This window comes from Heterodontus francisci, chromosome 3 (assembly GCF_036365525.1).
Source record: "Heterodontus francisci isolate sHetFra1 chromosome 3, sHetFra1.hap1, whole genome shotgun sequence".
In the NCBI taxonomy this organism is placed as follows: Eukaryota; Metazoa; Chordata; class Chondrichthyes; order Heterodontiformes; family Heterodontidae; genus Heterodontus; species Heterodontus francisci.
Genome location: NC_090373.1, coordinates 190,578,754 through 190,594,971, shown reverse-complemented (window position 1 = coordinate 190,594,971; position 16,218 = coordinate 190,578,754). Strand labels below are relative to the sequence as shown.

The 16,218-nt window shown below is 43.6% G+C and overlaps 1 protein-coding gene across 1 annotated transcript in view; it reads left to right on the top strand.

Annotated features, from left to right (window-relative positions):
- The first annotated feature begins 796 nt into the window (after positions 1 to 796).
- The window catches only part of lin9 (lin-9 DREAM MuvB core complex component), a 178,639-nt gene continuing 163,217 nt past the window's right edge, over positions 797 to 16,218 (top strand). Inside the window, exon 1 of the mRNA XM_068019658.1 lies at positions 797 to 836. Within this exon, the coding sequence (XP_067875759.1) occupies positions 812 to 836 (25 nt within the window). The 5' untranslated portion in view covers positions 797 to 811. The remainder of the gene's footprint in view (positions 837 to 16,218) is intronic.

Sequence of the window (16,218 nt, the reverse complement as noted above, 5' to 3'; positions counted from 1 at the left end):
TAAAAGCAGGGTGGATAAAGGGGAAACCAGTAGATGTAGTGTATTTGGATTTCCAAAAGGCATCCGATAAGGTGCGACATAAAAGGTTACTGCACAAGATAAGAGCTCATGGTATTGAGGGTGATATATTTACATGGATAGAGGATTGGCTAACGAACAGGAAACAGTTGAGATAAATGGGTCATTTTTAGGATGGCAAACTGTAACTAGTAACTGCCACAGGAATCATTGCTGTGACCTCAACTATTTACGATCTATATTAATGATATGGATGAAGGGACTGGCTGTTTTGTAGTCGAATTTGCTGACGATATGAAGATAGGTAGGAAAAAGTTGTGAGGAGAATATAGATGGTGAAGTGAGTGGGCAAAATTTGGTAGATGGAGTATAATGTGGGAATATGTGTGGTTGTCGTCTTTTGGCAGGAAGAATAGAAAAGCAGAATATTATTTTAGGTGGAGAGAGACTTCCGAATGCTGCAGCACAGAGGGATCTGGGTGTCCTTGTATATGAATTACAAAAAGCCAGCATGCAGGTACAGCAAGTAATTAGGAAGGCAAATGGAATGTTGGCCTTTATTGCAAAAGGGATGGAGTATAAAAGTAGGGATGTCTTGCTACGACTGTACAGGGCATTGGTGAGACTGCACCTAGAGTACCGTGTACAATTTTGGTCACTTTATTTAAGGAGGGATATACTTGCATTGGAAGCAGTTCCGAGAAGGTTCACTAAGCTGATTCATGGGATGAAGGATTTGTCTTATAAGGAAAGGTTGAGCAGGTTGGGCCTATACTGATTGGAGTTTAGAAGAATGAAAAGTGATCTTATTGAAACATGTAAGACTCTGAGAGGGCTTGACAGGGTAGATGCTAAGAGGATGTTTCTCCTTGGTGGGGGAATCTAGAACTAGGGGGCACCCCATCCACCACCTTCAACATTCACTCCCTTCACCATAAAAGCTGGCTACCCTACCCGACCCGAACCCAATGGGACCCGATGACGTGTCGGGTTCGGGTCAGGTCGCAATTTCAGGTCTGGCATTTGGGGTCGGGCCGGGCCGGGTTGGATACAGTTTATCACGACCTCAGGTAAGTGGCTCCGATGTTAATTTACTTTTTGGGCTTGAAAGGTGGTTTTGTTATTTTAAGCTTGTGCAGATGAGCAACAAAGTGAAAAATGGAAGGTAGGTTAATTGATGGCCAGGTCGGATCGGGCACGGGAAAAAATGGAAGGACTCTGGCCGGTTCGGATATGGTTCCGTCGGGTCCCGTCGGATTCAGGTCGGGTAGCAGGCCTTTACTGTGGATGTACCTACACCCCAAGGACTGCAGCAGTTCAAGAAGGCAGCTCACCACCACCTTCTCAAGGGCAGTTAGGGATGGGCAATAAATGCTCTGCTAGCCAGCGATGCCCACATCCCACAAACAAATATTAAAAATAAAGTTTAAAATTAAGGGGAGATGAGCAGGAATTTCTTCTGAGTGTTGTTAGTGTTTTGAATTCTGTTCCCCAAAGAGCAGTGGAGGCTGGGTCATTGAATGCATTTAGTGCTGAGTTAGACAGATTTTTGATTGACAACGAAGTCGAGGGCTCTGGGGGGCTGGCCTGAAAGTGGAGTTAAGGTCACAATCAGATCAGCCATGATCTTATTGAGTGGCAGAGCAAGCTTGAGGGGCTAAATGGCCTACTTCTATTTCTTATGTCCTTGGGTATTTCCCTACTACTGATCTCGGGCTTACTGGCCTATAGTTGCCTGTTTTCTCTCTCTTCCTCCTTTCTTGAATAGTGGGGTTATGTTTGCTAACTTCCAATCCACGGGACCATTCTAAAATCTGGAATTTTGGAAGATCAATACCAATACATCCACTATCTCTGTAGCCACCTCTTTTAAAATCCTGGGATAAAGGCCATCAAGTCCAGGTGATGTGTCTGATTTTAGTCCCGTTAATTTCGCCAGTACTTTGTAAACTAATATTAATTTCTTCATTCTCGGGCGATCCTTGGTTCCTCAAATTTCTGGTATGTTCTTTGTGTTCACTGCTGTGAAAACAGATACAACGTATTCGTTTGTCTCTGCCAACTTGTTCCCCATTCTAATTTTCCCTGGCTCTGTCTCTTAGGGAGCACATTTTCTTTTGTTAATCTCTTCCTATTTACAAAGCTGTGGAAATGTTTACAATTTATTTTTATGTCTCCAGCATGTTGATACTTATTTTTTCCCTCTTTCATCAATTTCTTGGTCTTCCATTGTGGAATTCTAAAATCCTCCCAATCCTCAGGTTACTACCATTTAGCAACATTGTAAGTCTCCTCCTTTACAGAATTACAGAATAACACAGTGCATCGGCCCATCGAGTCTGCACCGATGCATTAAAACACCTGACCTGTCTACCTAATCCCATTTGCCAGCACTTGGCCAATAGCCTTGAATGTTATGACGTGCCAAGTGCTCATCCAGGTACTTTTTAAAGGATGTGAGGCAACCTGCCTCTACCACCCTCCCAGGCAGTGCATTCCAGACCGTCACCACCCTCTGGGTAAAAAAGTTCTTCCTCAAATCCCCCTTAAACCTCCCGCCCCTCACCTTAAACTTGTGACCCCTCGTAACTGACCCTTCAACTAAGGGGAACAGTTACTCCCTATCCACCCTGTCCATGCCCCTCATAATCTTGTACACCTCGATCAGGTCACCCCTCAGTCTTCTCTGCTCCAGTGAAAACAACCCAAGCCTATCCAACCTCTCTTCATAGCTCAAATGTTCCATCCCAGGCAACATCCTGGTGAATCGTCTCTGCACCCCCTCCAATGCAATCACATCCTTCCTATAATTGGCAACCAGAATTGCACACAGTACTCCAGCTGTGGCCTTACCAAAGTTCTATACAACTCCAACATGACCTCCCTGCTTTTGTAATCTATGCCTCGATTGATAAAGGCAAGTGTCCCATATGCCTTTTCACCACCCTATTAACCTGCCCTTCTGCCTTCAGAGATCTATGGACAAACACGCCAAGGTCCCTTTGTTCCTCGGAACTTCCCAGTGTCAGGCCATTCATTGAATACTTCTGTGTCACATTACTCCTTCCAAAGTGTATCATCTCACACTTTTCAGCATTAAATTCCATCTGCCACTTTTCTGCCCATTTGACCATCCCGTCTATATCTTCCTGTAACCCAAGACACTCCACCTCACTGTTAACCACTCGGCCAATCTTTGTGTCATCCGCGAACTTACTGATCCTACCCCCCACATAGTCATCTATGTCGTTTATATAAATGACAAACAATAGGGGACCCAGCACAGATCCCTGTGGTACGCCACTGGACACTGGCTTCCAGTCACTAAAACAGCCGTCTGTCATCACTCTCTGTCTCCTACAGCTAAGCCAATTTTGAATCCACCTTATCAAGTTACCCTGTATCCCATGAGCATTTGCTTTCTTGATAAGTCTCCCATGTGGGACCTTGTCAAAGGCTTTGATGAAATCCATGTAAACTACATCAACTGCACTACCTCATCTACACACCTGGTCACATGCTCAAAAAATTCAATCAAATTTGTTAGGCATGACCTTCCTTTGACAAAGCCATGCTGACTATTCCTAATCAAATTTTGCCTCTCCAAGAGAAGATAGATTCTCACCTTCAGAATTTTCTCCAATAGTTTCCCTACCACTGACGTGAGACTCACTGGTCTGTAGTTCCCTGGCTTATCTCTACAACCTTTCTTAAATAGTGGGACCACATTAGCTGTTCCAGTCCTCTGGCACCTCCCCCGTGGCCAGAGAGGAATTAAAAATTCGGGTCAGAGCCTCTGCAATTTCCACCCTCGCCTCCTACAGCATCCTGGGACACAAATCGTCTGGACCTGGAGATTTGTCTACTTTTAAGCCTGCCAAAACCTCCAATCCTTATCACTCCCTATGACAATTTGCTCAAGAACCTCACAGTCTCTCTCTCTAAGTTCCATATCTACATCCTCATTCTCTTGGGTGAAGACAGGTGTGAAGTATTCGTTCAACACCTTACCAATGTCCTCTGGCTCCACCCACAAATTTCCCCCTTGGTCCCTAACGGGTCCTACTCTTTCCCTGGTTATCCCCTTCCCATTGATATACTTATAGAATATCCTCAGGTTACTACCATTTGGCAACATTGTAAGTCTCCTCCTTTCATCTAACACTATTTTAACTTCTCTTGTTAACCAGGGTTGGACCACTTTTCCCATGGGGTTTTTATTGCTTAAGGGAGTATATTCATTGCGAACTATGAAATACTTCTTCAAATGTTTGCCATTTCTTACCAACCATCATATCTTTAAATCTAGTTTCCTAATCTACCGTCGCTACCCTGCCCCCTCATAACTGCATTGATTATTTTGTTAGTTGTGAGTCCCTAGTTTCAGACTTGACTCCTGATGTGGGTGGCTTTTGCAGGTAAGTGTCATATGTGTGAAGTTGGAGTGAAGTAGGGGTTAGTTTGGTTGTGATGCTCGCACACAGTTTGCCAGGATTCACCCATGTCACTTGGATGAGTTACCAGAAAGTGGTCAACATCCAGGAACTGCACAGGATAAGTCAGTGCCTTCAGGAAAGGCTGGGTTTTACTGCGAAACGTGGGGTTTGTTTGCATTTGTTTCACATAGTGAGACATTGGAACAGTGATTTTCAGGAATTGTGTGTAATACCAATTGTACTGTGATTTGTAGCAAAGTGATGAGGAAATTCACTATCTGGTATTGTAAGGGGGAAAAAAAAAGAGTTCTTTCCTCTCTCGAAGATGCTGTCTCATTTGTGGAGTGTGTTGCAGTCAAACCCAGTCTCGTCCACATCTTGCCCCTGCACGCTTTCTAGCAAGAGGCCCTGGGCAGCTCAAATGGTGCATTTACCCACTAAAGCTTCAGAGGAGCTAAATACAAAGTTTAGCTGCAACGTTAGAGAGATTCCCAGCAATGTCCATGGGAAATATACAACTGACTGGAAAAATGTGAGATGTTCTTTTTTTTAAAAAAACGGTCGGCCTTTTGCTCGGATGGTAGCACTCTTGCCTCAGTCAGAAGCTTGCAGGTTCAATCCCCACTTCAGATATTTTTTATTTATTTTTTTATTTTTATTTAGAGATACAGCACTGAAACAGGCCCTTTGGCCCACTGAGTCTGTGCCGACCAACAACCACCCATTTATACTAATCCTACATTAACCCCATATTCTCTACAACATCCCCACCATTCTCCTACCACCTACCTACACTAGGGGCAATTTATAATGGCCAATTTACCTATCAACCTGCAAGTCTTTGGCTGTGGGAGGAAACCGGAGCACCCGGCGAAAACCCACGCAAACTCCGCACAGGCAGTACCCAGAACTGAACCTGGGTCGCTGGAGCTGTGAGGCTGCGGTGCTAACCACTGCGCCACTGTGCCACCCCTAGCGGCACATGATTTGAGCACATAATCTCAATTTGAGGAACCGCATGCACTGTCTGAGGTGCCGTCATCAGATGAAGTGTTAATCCCCATCTGCATGTGCTCTTGAGTGGACGCAGAATATCTCCCAGCACTATTCAAGGAAGAGGAGGGATGAACTCCCAGTGCCCTGGCCAATGTCACTTTATATTTTAAAAAAGATTGCCTGATTATACATCACATTGCTGTTTTTGGGAGCTTGCTGTGCACCAGTTGGCTGTCATTTTTCCCAGCATTAGAACAGTGACTACGTGTCAAAAGTACTTAGTTGGTTGTAAAGCCCTTTGGGATGTCCTGGGATTGTGGAAGGTGCTAGAGAAATGTAAGTTCCTTGCTTTTAAATCTCAAAAGAAAAAATTATTTGCACTTATACAGCACCTTATTGTGTGTCTGAAACATTTCACAGTATTTCAGACATAGCACAACAAGATGCCACAAACAGGACTGACTAATCTGTTTCTAATAATCATTCCTGTGCTCACTGACCTACATTGCCTCCCAATCTGGTAACACCTCAAATTTAAACTTTTCATCCGTGTTTTCAAATCCCTTTGTGGCTTTGCCCCCTCCCTATCCCTGTAGCCTCCTCCATCCCTCTGAGATCTCTGCGCTCCTCCACTTCAGGCTTCTGGCGCATTCCGTTTCCTTCTCTCCACCATCGGCAGTCATGCCTTCAGCTACCTCGGCCCCAAACTCTGGGATTCCTTCCCTAAATCGCACTCTCTCTCCTCCTCCTTTAAGTCACTCCAGAAAAACCTACGGTTTTGACCAAGCTTTTGGTCACCTATCTTAACTAATGTAGCTTGGTGTCAGTTTTGTCAGATAACTCTTCTATTCTGTGAAGCACTTCGGGATGTTTTACAATGTTAGAGGTGTTCTAATAAATACAAGTTGTAGTTTTTGCTATCTGTGTTGGTTGATGCTGGAATGTTGGCCTCTTTGCTGTTTGAATAGTGCCGTGGAATCTTTGATCTTTACCTCTACCACCACCACCAAAGCAGACATCTAATTCAGAGTATTGTACCTCTGAAAGTTTGGCTCCCCCTCAGTGCTGCACTCGAGCGTCAGCCTAAGTCAATGGTTCTCAAACCTTTTTGTCCGTTGAACACTTGGGTGGGACAAAAGAGCTGCGGACCACCTACCAGTCCTCCCCTGCCCACTTTTACTTGTCACTGCAAAAAACAACTCATCAGAATTAATGGGAAGAATGGTGCTGCTTTTGATGAGACACCAATGAGGTGATGTCTGGTTCCCAACTGGAGAACTTCAGTCTCATGTTCAGCCAGTTCCTCCTCTCTGTTTTCAGCCCCACAAGTGTTAAATCCAATCTCGCAGTTATATGTTGCAACAGTAACATAAATCTTACATATAAAATGACACAGTTGCTGCTCACGCTTATGATGACTCATAAGAACATAAGAAATAGGAGCAGAAGTAGGCCATTTGGCCCCACATTCGCCTCCACACATTAGGGAGCTGGTCTAGTTGTGTGGTGTCACAAGTGGTGGGGATGAGGGTTCTGGCCTGTTCTCTCATTCGGCCTCATATGACTGTGGTGTTTTGCGTCAGTGACTTGCTTTTTGGACCAGCTCACGGACCACTTGGAGGACCCTCAGGCCACGCTTCACAAATCATTTGCCTAGATTATAGGGCTTGGCCCCATAGGCATGTGATTCAGTTAAGAGTGTTGCCAAGTAAGCCAAAGTAATACAGAATGATCCTGGAAAATATTTCTGTTTGGGTTGTTCAGGTGTTTGCACAGCATAATGACGTAGCAAGTCACTGAAAAGGAAAGTGAGAGCTTAATGTGGTGAGTTGCCTTCCATACTACATAATAGATTCTAGAATGCTTTTCAGTTTAAACTCAACATCCATAGGCTTGAAAAGAATGACTGTGAGTCATCAAGTCGACAGTCTAGAAGGAAGTCAAGGGAGGGACCTTGTGAGGTATGCAAAATATTAAATGGTACAGATAGGGAAAGATTGCTCCAAGTTAAACCAGCAACAACAGAAAATATTGGAAAATAGTTTTGAAGCAGGTGTTAGGAAGAAATTGGGCCAATTAAATATTTGGAATAATCTGCCAGGTAAGATCATGGAAGTAATAATGGCAGGGTTGAAATGGCAGGCGAAGTAGGTGAGTTGGAGTATTTAGGGGGCTGAACTGCTCTGGCCAAGTGGTCTGTTGTGATTTTTATTGAGTTCCAATATCAAAGGAACCTGTGTTACCAGTGTCTTTCAGGCATAGCATTCTGGATTCCTCTAAATGTTAAACAGAGATAGATGGTAAGCTTCAATTGAGGAAATTTCTGAGTTATCCCATGGGAGTAGAATTACCCATGTGTGGGAAGTGGAGGTTGATGCTCAGGGGATGTATTTGCTGTGGAAAACTAACTTGGAAGGGACAGAGTACAGCTGAGTTGTCCGTGACAGAGACAAACAAGTACTGCACAAGTGTGTACCACTTCAACTGTGTGGATGTTAAGAAATAAGAGCAGGAATAGACCATTCGGCCCCCCGAGCCTGCTTCTCCATTCAATAAGATCATGGCTAATCTGATTATGACCTTAACTCCACTCTTCTGCTGACCCCGCCACCCCTCCCTATAACCCTTGACTCCCTTTGTAGATCGAAAGTCTAACTGCGCCTTGAATTTATTCAGTGACCCAGTTTCCACTGCTCTTTGGGGAAGAGGATTCCAAAGATTAATGACTCTCTGAGAGAAGAAATTTCTCATCTCCATCTTAAATGGGAAATCCTTTATTTTGAAACTGTGCCCCCTAGGTCTAGATTTCCCCACGAGGGGAAACATTCCTCTCAGCAGCTACCTTGTCAAACCCCCTCAGAATCTTGTATGTTTCAATAAGATCACCTTTCATTCTTCTAAACTCCAGTGAGTACAGACCCAACCTGCTCAACCTTTCCTCAAAAACCAACCCCTTCATCCCAGGAATCAGCCTAGTGAAGCCTCTCTGAACTGTTTCCAATACAAGTATATCCTCCTTAAGTAAGGAAACCAATACCGGAGACCACAGATGTGGTCTCACCAATATCCTGTACAGTTGTAGCAAGACTTCTCTACTTTTATATTCCACCCCCCTTGCAATAAATGCCAACATTCTATTTGCCTTCCTAGTTACTTGCTGTACCTGCACGCTAACTTTTTGTGATTCATGTACGAGGACATCCAGATCTCTCTCTCCTGCAGCATTCTGCAGTCTCTCTCCATGTAAATAATATTTTGCTTTTCTATTCTTCCTGCCAAAGTGGACATCCTCACATTTTCCTACATTATACTCCATCTGCCAGAATTTTGCCCGCTCACTTAATTATCTATATCTCTTTGCAGACGCTTTGTGTCCTCCTAACATCTTGCTTTCCATATTAAAGAAGCTTTTACTGTCTTTTGTATTTTTTGTTACTCGAATAATTGTTTCTCAAATTTCTCCCTCTTTATTATTTTCTTAGCCATCCTTTGCTGGTTTCTAAAATTTTCCCAATCTTCGCAGCATTGTATGCCCTTTCTTTCAACCTCACACCTTCCTTAACTTCCTTAGTTAACCACAGATGGTGCAACTTTCTCGAGTCTTTCTTTCTCAATGGAATATATTTTTGTTGAAAGTTATGAAATATCTCCTTAGATGTCTGTCACTGCTTCTCTATCATCGTACCTTTTAACATATTTTCCCAGTCCACTTTAGCCAACTCAACACTGCAGCCTCACAACTCCAGGGACCCAGGTTCAATTCTGGGTACTGCCTGTGAGGAGTTTGCAAGTTCTCCCTGTGACCGCGTGGGTTTTCGCAGGGTGCTCCGGTTTCCTCCCACCGCCAGAGACTTGCAGGTGATAGGTAAATTGGCCATTGTAAATTGCTAGTGTAGGTAGGTGGTAGGGAATATGGGATTACTGTAGGGTTCGTATAAATGGATGGTTCGTGGTCGGCACAGACTCGGGCCGAAGGGCCTGTTTCAGTGCTGTATCTTTAAATAAATAAATAATATCCTTGTAATTGCCTTTATTTAAGTTTAAGTCACTAGTTTCAGACCCAAATTTCTCACCCTCAAACTGAATGTGAAATTCATTGTTATGATCATTCTTGCCTGGAGGATCCTTTACTATGAGGTCATAAATCCGGCCTCATTACACATTACCAGGTCTAAAATAGCCGTTCCCTGGTTGGTTCCAGAATGTATTGTTCTAAGAAACTGTCCCAGATACACTCTACGAACTAATCCTCCAGACTACTTTTGCCAATTTGATTCGTCCAATCGATATGAAGATTAAAATCACCCACGATAATTGCATACCTTTCTTACAAGCTACCATTATTTCTTGATTTATTTTCAGTCCTACAGTACTACTGTTAGTGGGGCCAGAAACTATTCCCATCAGTATCTTTCCTTTGCTATTTTTCATCTCCACCCAAACTCATTCTACATCTTGATCATCTGAGCCAAAGTCATCTCTCACTACTGTGTTGATCTCATCCTTTTTATTAACGGAGCTACCCCACCTCCATTCCTTCTTAAATGTCAAATACCCTTGAATATTTAGTTCCCAGCCTTGGTCATCTTGCAACCATGTCTCTGTAATGGCTATCGTATGATACCCATTTATTTCTATTTGTGTTTTTTATCCCTCTTGTTACAAATACTGCATGCATTCAGATAAGGAGCCTTTAATTCTGTCTTTTTACCTTTTTTCCTTAATCTGACGTTATTTGCTGGTGCGCTAATGTTTATACGCTCTGTCCCTTCCTGTCACACTCTGGTTATCATTACCCGTATCACTGCCCTGCACTGTTGCCTTGCCCTTTCTTGTTAACTTTCTAAATTCCCCTCACCTGAACCCCCCCCCCCCCACTATTTAACTTAAAGCCCTGTCTACAGCCCTAGTTATACAACTCGCCAGGACATGGGTCCTAACGGTGCAGCTTCCTCTTTCCCCAGTACTGATGCTAGTGTCCCACCAATCTTTGAGCCACGTGTTCAACTCTCTGATCTTATTTACCCACGCCAGTTTGCTTGTGGCATAGGTAGTCATCCAGAGCTTATTGCCTTTTGTGATTCTGGATATTGAGTGGGAACGGAATCGGCTCAACCTCGATGTTCCCTATAATTGAATATCCTACCAGTTGTCACTCTCGAGCTTTACCCTAGTTGGTTGAATTCTACTTTCAGCAGGAGAAAGATAGCTGTGAGAAAATAAATCAGTTTATTTCAACTACAGCCAAGAATGATTTTGCATCTATGTAGTGATTCATCACCTCCTTATGATGCTGTAAAGTTCTTCACGTCCCAAGAAATAGCTTGTGAAGTTCAGTCACTGCTGTTTTGGCAAGCAGCTAGCTATTTTGTACACAGCAAGATCCCGCATGCACTAAAGTGCAAGTTGATTTGTTTTTAGTTTGAGTAATGTTTGGGGGAAGAATGTTGGCATGGACACCAGGAGAACTTCCTGGTCATCTTTGAATAGTCCTTTAGGATCTTTACATTGATCTGCATAAGCAGACAAGGCTTTGGTTTAACCTCTCATTCGAACTGCAGTACCTCTGGAGGTACAACATTCCCTCAGTACTGCAGCAGAATGTCTGCCTAGATTCCAGGCTCAAATCCTGGAGTGGTGCTGATCCCTCTGACTTTGGTGAGAGCGCTACCAAATGGGGCCCAACTGGCACATCACTCTGTGTTGAAACCTATATTGACTAGGCCAGTCAAGCCTATTCTGCCATTTAGTTTGATGACAGCTCATCTGTATCTCAACTCCATTGCCCTTAATTGCCTTGCTCAGCTTGTTGAAAGCCAGGACTAAGTTAGTTACTAATTCTGAAATCTGATTTGGTTTGGGGTCAAGGATAAGTAGAGTGACGAACTGGACAAAAGTCTATTTTTGAAATATTTCCAAGTGTTCAGTGGAATTGAGGGGAATGTGGTAGTATGCATACACAAATGGGCAGAGGGTGGTGGCGTTGGATCGATTTATTAGACTGGGGAGTGGTTTGCAATGATGTTCGCCAAAGATCAGTTTTGGGTCCATTACTCTTTTCAGTTTTTATAAACAATCTAGACTCAGGAGTCTGGAAAAGCATTATGAATTTTGTAGATGATACAAAATTTGGTGGTGCAGATAGTGATGAGGATAGTGTAGACTTCAGGATTGTGAAATGGGCAGAAGCATGGCAGGTGGAGTTCAATGTGGAGAAATGTGAAGTGATGCACTTTGGGATGACTAATATAGAAAGACATAAATGGCATGATTTTGAAAAGGTGATGAGCAGGGAGACCTTGGTGTTCATATCTTCAAAGGTAGCAGGGCAAGTTGATAGGTGGTTAAAAAAATGAGTTGTTTGGATTTATATATGGAGGAACAGAATATGAAAGCAAAGCGATCATGCTCTTTGGCAGGATCTGGAACACTGTACCTGAAAAGGTGGTGGAAGCTGATTCCATAAATAATTTTAAAAGGGAGCTGGAGAAATACCTGCCAGAACAGGCACGACTGGGCAAATGACTAACTTCTCTGCTGTTAGTTTCTATGATTCTGGTCAGTTTCTACATGGTTTATATAATAGTTTGCAGTTAATGCTGTCAGTGGTGATTTTAGCAAGGCATTATGAAATTTCTGTGTTCATTTTTACTCATTCATGGGATGTGAGCGTCATGGCAAGGCCAGCATTTGTTGCCCATCTCTAATTGCCCTTGAGGAGGTGATGTGAGCCGTCTTCTTGAATCAGTACAGTTCATCTGGTGTAGGTACACCCACAGTGCTGTTAGGAAGCGAGTTCCAGGATTTTGACCCAGCGACAGTGAAGGAACGGCGATATAGTTCCAAGTCAGGATGGTGTGTGGCTTGGAGGGGAACTTGCAGGTGATGGTGTTCCCATGCGTCTGCGGATTTGGAAGGTGCTGTCGAAGAAGTCTTGGAGAGTTGCTGTGGTGCATCTTGTAGATGGTACACACTGCTGCCATTGTGCGTCGCTGGTGACGGAGGGAGTGAATGCTTAAGATGGTGGATGGGTGCTGATCAAGCGGGCTGCTCTATCCTGGATGGTGTTGAGCTTCTTGACTGTTGTTGGAGCTGAACCCATCCAGGCAATTGGAGAGTATTCCATCATGCTCCTGACTTGTGGATGGTGGACAGGCTTTTGGGAGTAAGGAGATGAGTTACTGCAGAATTCCCAGCCTCTTGCCTGCTCTTGTAGCCACAGTATTTATGTGGCTGGTCCAGTTAAATTTCTGGTCAGTGGTAACCCCCAGAATGTTGATAGTGGAGGAGTCAGCAATGGTAATGCTGTTTGAATGTCAAAGGAAGATGGTTAGATTCTCCCTTGTTGGAGATGGTCATTACCTGGCACTTATGTGGTGCTGGTGTTACTTGGCACTTAAGCCTGAATATTGTCCAGGTCTTGCGGCATGCAGGCACGGACTGCTTCAGTATCTGAGGCATTGCACGCAATGGTACAGAACACTGGAATCATCAGCGAACATCCCCACTTCTGGCCTTATGATGGAGGAATGGTCATTGATGAAGCAGCTGAAGATGGTTGGGCCTGGAATGTTAATTGTATTTCAATTGTGTTTAATTATATGCAGGTAGAGGGCATTAATTGGGGTTTCACTTGGACGGATACAAACACACTGTGGTTTGATTGAGTTAGGAGGTGTATGCTTATAATGTTTCACTCTCTAAATAAATGTTAGGCTGAATAAAGATTGGCTACTTTACTATCTTTCACCCATTGGCTTCTGAATTAGAACATGGTAGCAGAGGATGGTTTCCAACATTCACCTTTTAGGCAACTAAGAAAAAAAATTCAGACAGAAGACTGCAATCCGAGTAGCCATTGTGAGAAATGACAGAAAGCAAGTGTAAATTGTTGGGGTAATATTGCCCTCCAATGTTTTTGGAGTCTGAACCACATGATCCATGGAAGAATGATGTGGATATGTGGACATTGCTTACAGCCCTACCAAACAGGAAACCAGACATGGCCTTGGCATTGTTGCTTCCTACAAGAAGTAAATTCAGAAATAAAGTATTTTATGAGCTGGAGACCTGTCAGTTGGATACTGATGAAGGTTTGGACCTTCTACTAGAGTTTCCGGATGAAATTTACAAGAAAGATGACCTATTAAATGCATATGAGGCTTGGTCAGACTTTGACACTTCAGTTGGTTATTCAATGGAGGAATATATCATGGACTCTAACAGATTGTATAGAAGATTGAGGAAATTCAATTTTGAGATCGCTGGTTTAGTGCAAGCATGTGAATTGCTGGATTGTGCTAAGATTTTGCATGTGGACAGACTGCTGGTTCTACCTGGTGTTTGGTTCTCAGAGAGACACCCTGTTGGACACTAAAATAAAAGCAAATTACTGCGGATGCTGGAAATCTGAAATAAAAACAAGAAATGCTGGAAATACTCAGCAGGTCTGGCAGCATCTGTGGAGAGAGAAGCAGAGTTAACGTTTCAGGCCAGTGACTCCACCTGAAACGTTAACTCTGCTTCTCTCTTCACAGATGCTGCCAGACCTGCTGAGTATTTCCAGCATTTCTTGTTTTTATCATCCCTGTTGGACCTGTTGGATCAGATGTCTGCTGCCTTGAAAAATTTCCTGGGGAAACTGTCATTTCCTGCAGCCTTGGTGGAACAAATGGGAATATTCTGCAGTGATACAGAGAATAGAGAACTGGATGATTGCCAGTTTTGAAATCACAGGATCACATAATTGTTAGTGCAGAAGGAGGCCATTCAGCCCATCATGTCTGCACTAGCTATCCAAAAGAGCAATTCATTTAATGCCATTGCCCCGCCTTCTCCCTGTCCTCCTGCACATTCTTCCTTCTCATGTAACAGTCTAATTCCCTTCTGAATGTTTCAATTGAACCTGTCAGGCAGTGCATTCCAGACCTGAACCATTTGCTGCGTGAAAAAGATTTTCCTCATGTCACTTTTGCTTCTCTTACCCATTACTTTAAATCTGTGCCTTCTCGTTCTCTATCCTTTCACGAGTGGGAACAGTTTCTCTCTATCTACTCTGTGCAGACCCTTTATAATTTTCAATACCTCTATCCAATCGTCCCTCAGCCTTCTCTTCTCCAATCTATCTTCATAACTGAAGTTCCTCATCCCTGGAACCATTCTTGTGAATCTTTTCTGCCCACTCTCCAGTGCCCTCACATCTTTCTTAAAATGAGGCGCCCAGAACTGGACGCAGTACTCCAGCTGAGGCCAAACTAGCATCTTGTACAAGTTCAACATAACTTCCTTGTTCTTGTTTGCCCCTATTAATAAAGCCCAGGATACTGTATGCTTTAACCACGCTCTCAACCTGTCCTGCCACCTTCAATGACTTATGCACATATACACCCAGGTCCCTCTGCTCCTGCACCCCCTTCAGAATTGTACCCTTTATTTTATATTGTCTGTCCTTGATCTTCCTACCAAAATGAATCACTTCACATTTCTCTGCATTGAACTTCATCTGCCCCCGTCTGTCCATTCCACCAATTTCTCTGTCTTTTTGGAGTTCTACACTATCCTTCTCACAGTTCAAAATTCTTCCAAGTTTTGTATCATCCGCAAACTTTGAAATTGTGCCCTGTACACCAAGGTCTAGGTCATTAATCTATATCAGGGAAAGCAAGGGTCTCAACACTGACTCCTGGAGAACTCAAGCCTTCCTCCAGCTTGAAAAACATCCATTAACCACCACTTTTTGCTTCCTGTCACTCAGCCAATTCCATATCCAAGTTGCTACTGTCCCTTTTATTCCCTGAGCTATAACTTTGCTCACAAATTTGTTGGGTGACACTGTATCAAACACCTTTTGAAAATCCATGAACACTACATCAACAGCATTGCCCTCATGAACCCTTTCTGTTACCTCCTCACAAAACTCCAGCAAGTTAGTCAAATATCTTCAGCTGCTTGATCAATGACCTTTCCTCCATCATAAGGTCAGAAGTGTGGATCACCATTTAGATAATATGCTTCCTTTTTATTCTTCCTGCCAGCGTGGACGATTTCACACTTTCCCATATTATACTCCATTTGCCAGGTCTTTGCCCACTCACTTGGCCTGTCTGTGACCCTTTGTAGCCCTCTTGTGTCCTCTTCACAAGTTGCTTTCTTACCTATCTTTGTGTCATCAGCAAATTTGGCAACCATACCTTTGGTCACTTCGTCTAAGTCATTTATATAAATTGTAAAAAGTTGAGGCCCCAGCGCAGATCCCTGTGCACACCACTCATTACATCTTGCCAACCAGAGGGTGACCCATTCACGTCTGCTCTGTTTGCTGTTAGCTAGCCAATCTTCTCTCCATGCCGGTGTGTTAGCCCCCTACACCATGAGCTTTTATTTTCTGCAGTGACCTTTGATGTGGCACCTTGTCAGATGCTTTCTGGAGATCCAGGTGCGGCACATCCACCAGTTCCCCCTTTATCCACGGCACATGTAACTCCCTCAAATCCCATGCACCCACCAGTACATTTTAGTGAAATACAGTGACCAAGAAAAGGTGTTGGAGAAACTTAAGGGACTAAAATCTGACAAATCCCCAGGACGTGATGGCCTACGTCCTAGGGTTCTAAAAGAAATAGCTGCAGAGGTAGTGGATGTACTGGCTATGATTTTCCGGAACAGCCCAGGAGATTGGAAGTTGGAAAATGTAGCACCACTTCTCCAGAAAGGAGAGTGAGAGAAAAGGGGGAACGACAGGCCAGTTAGCCTGACAGTTGTCAGGAAA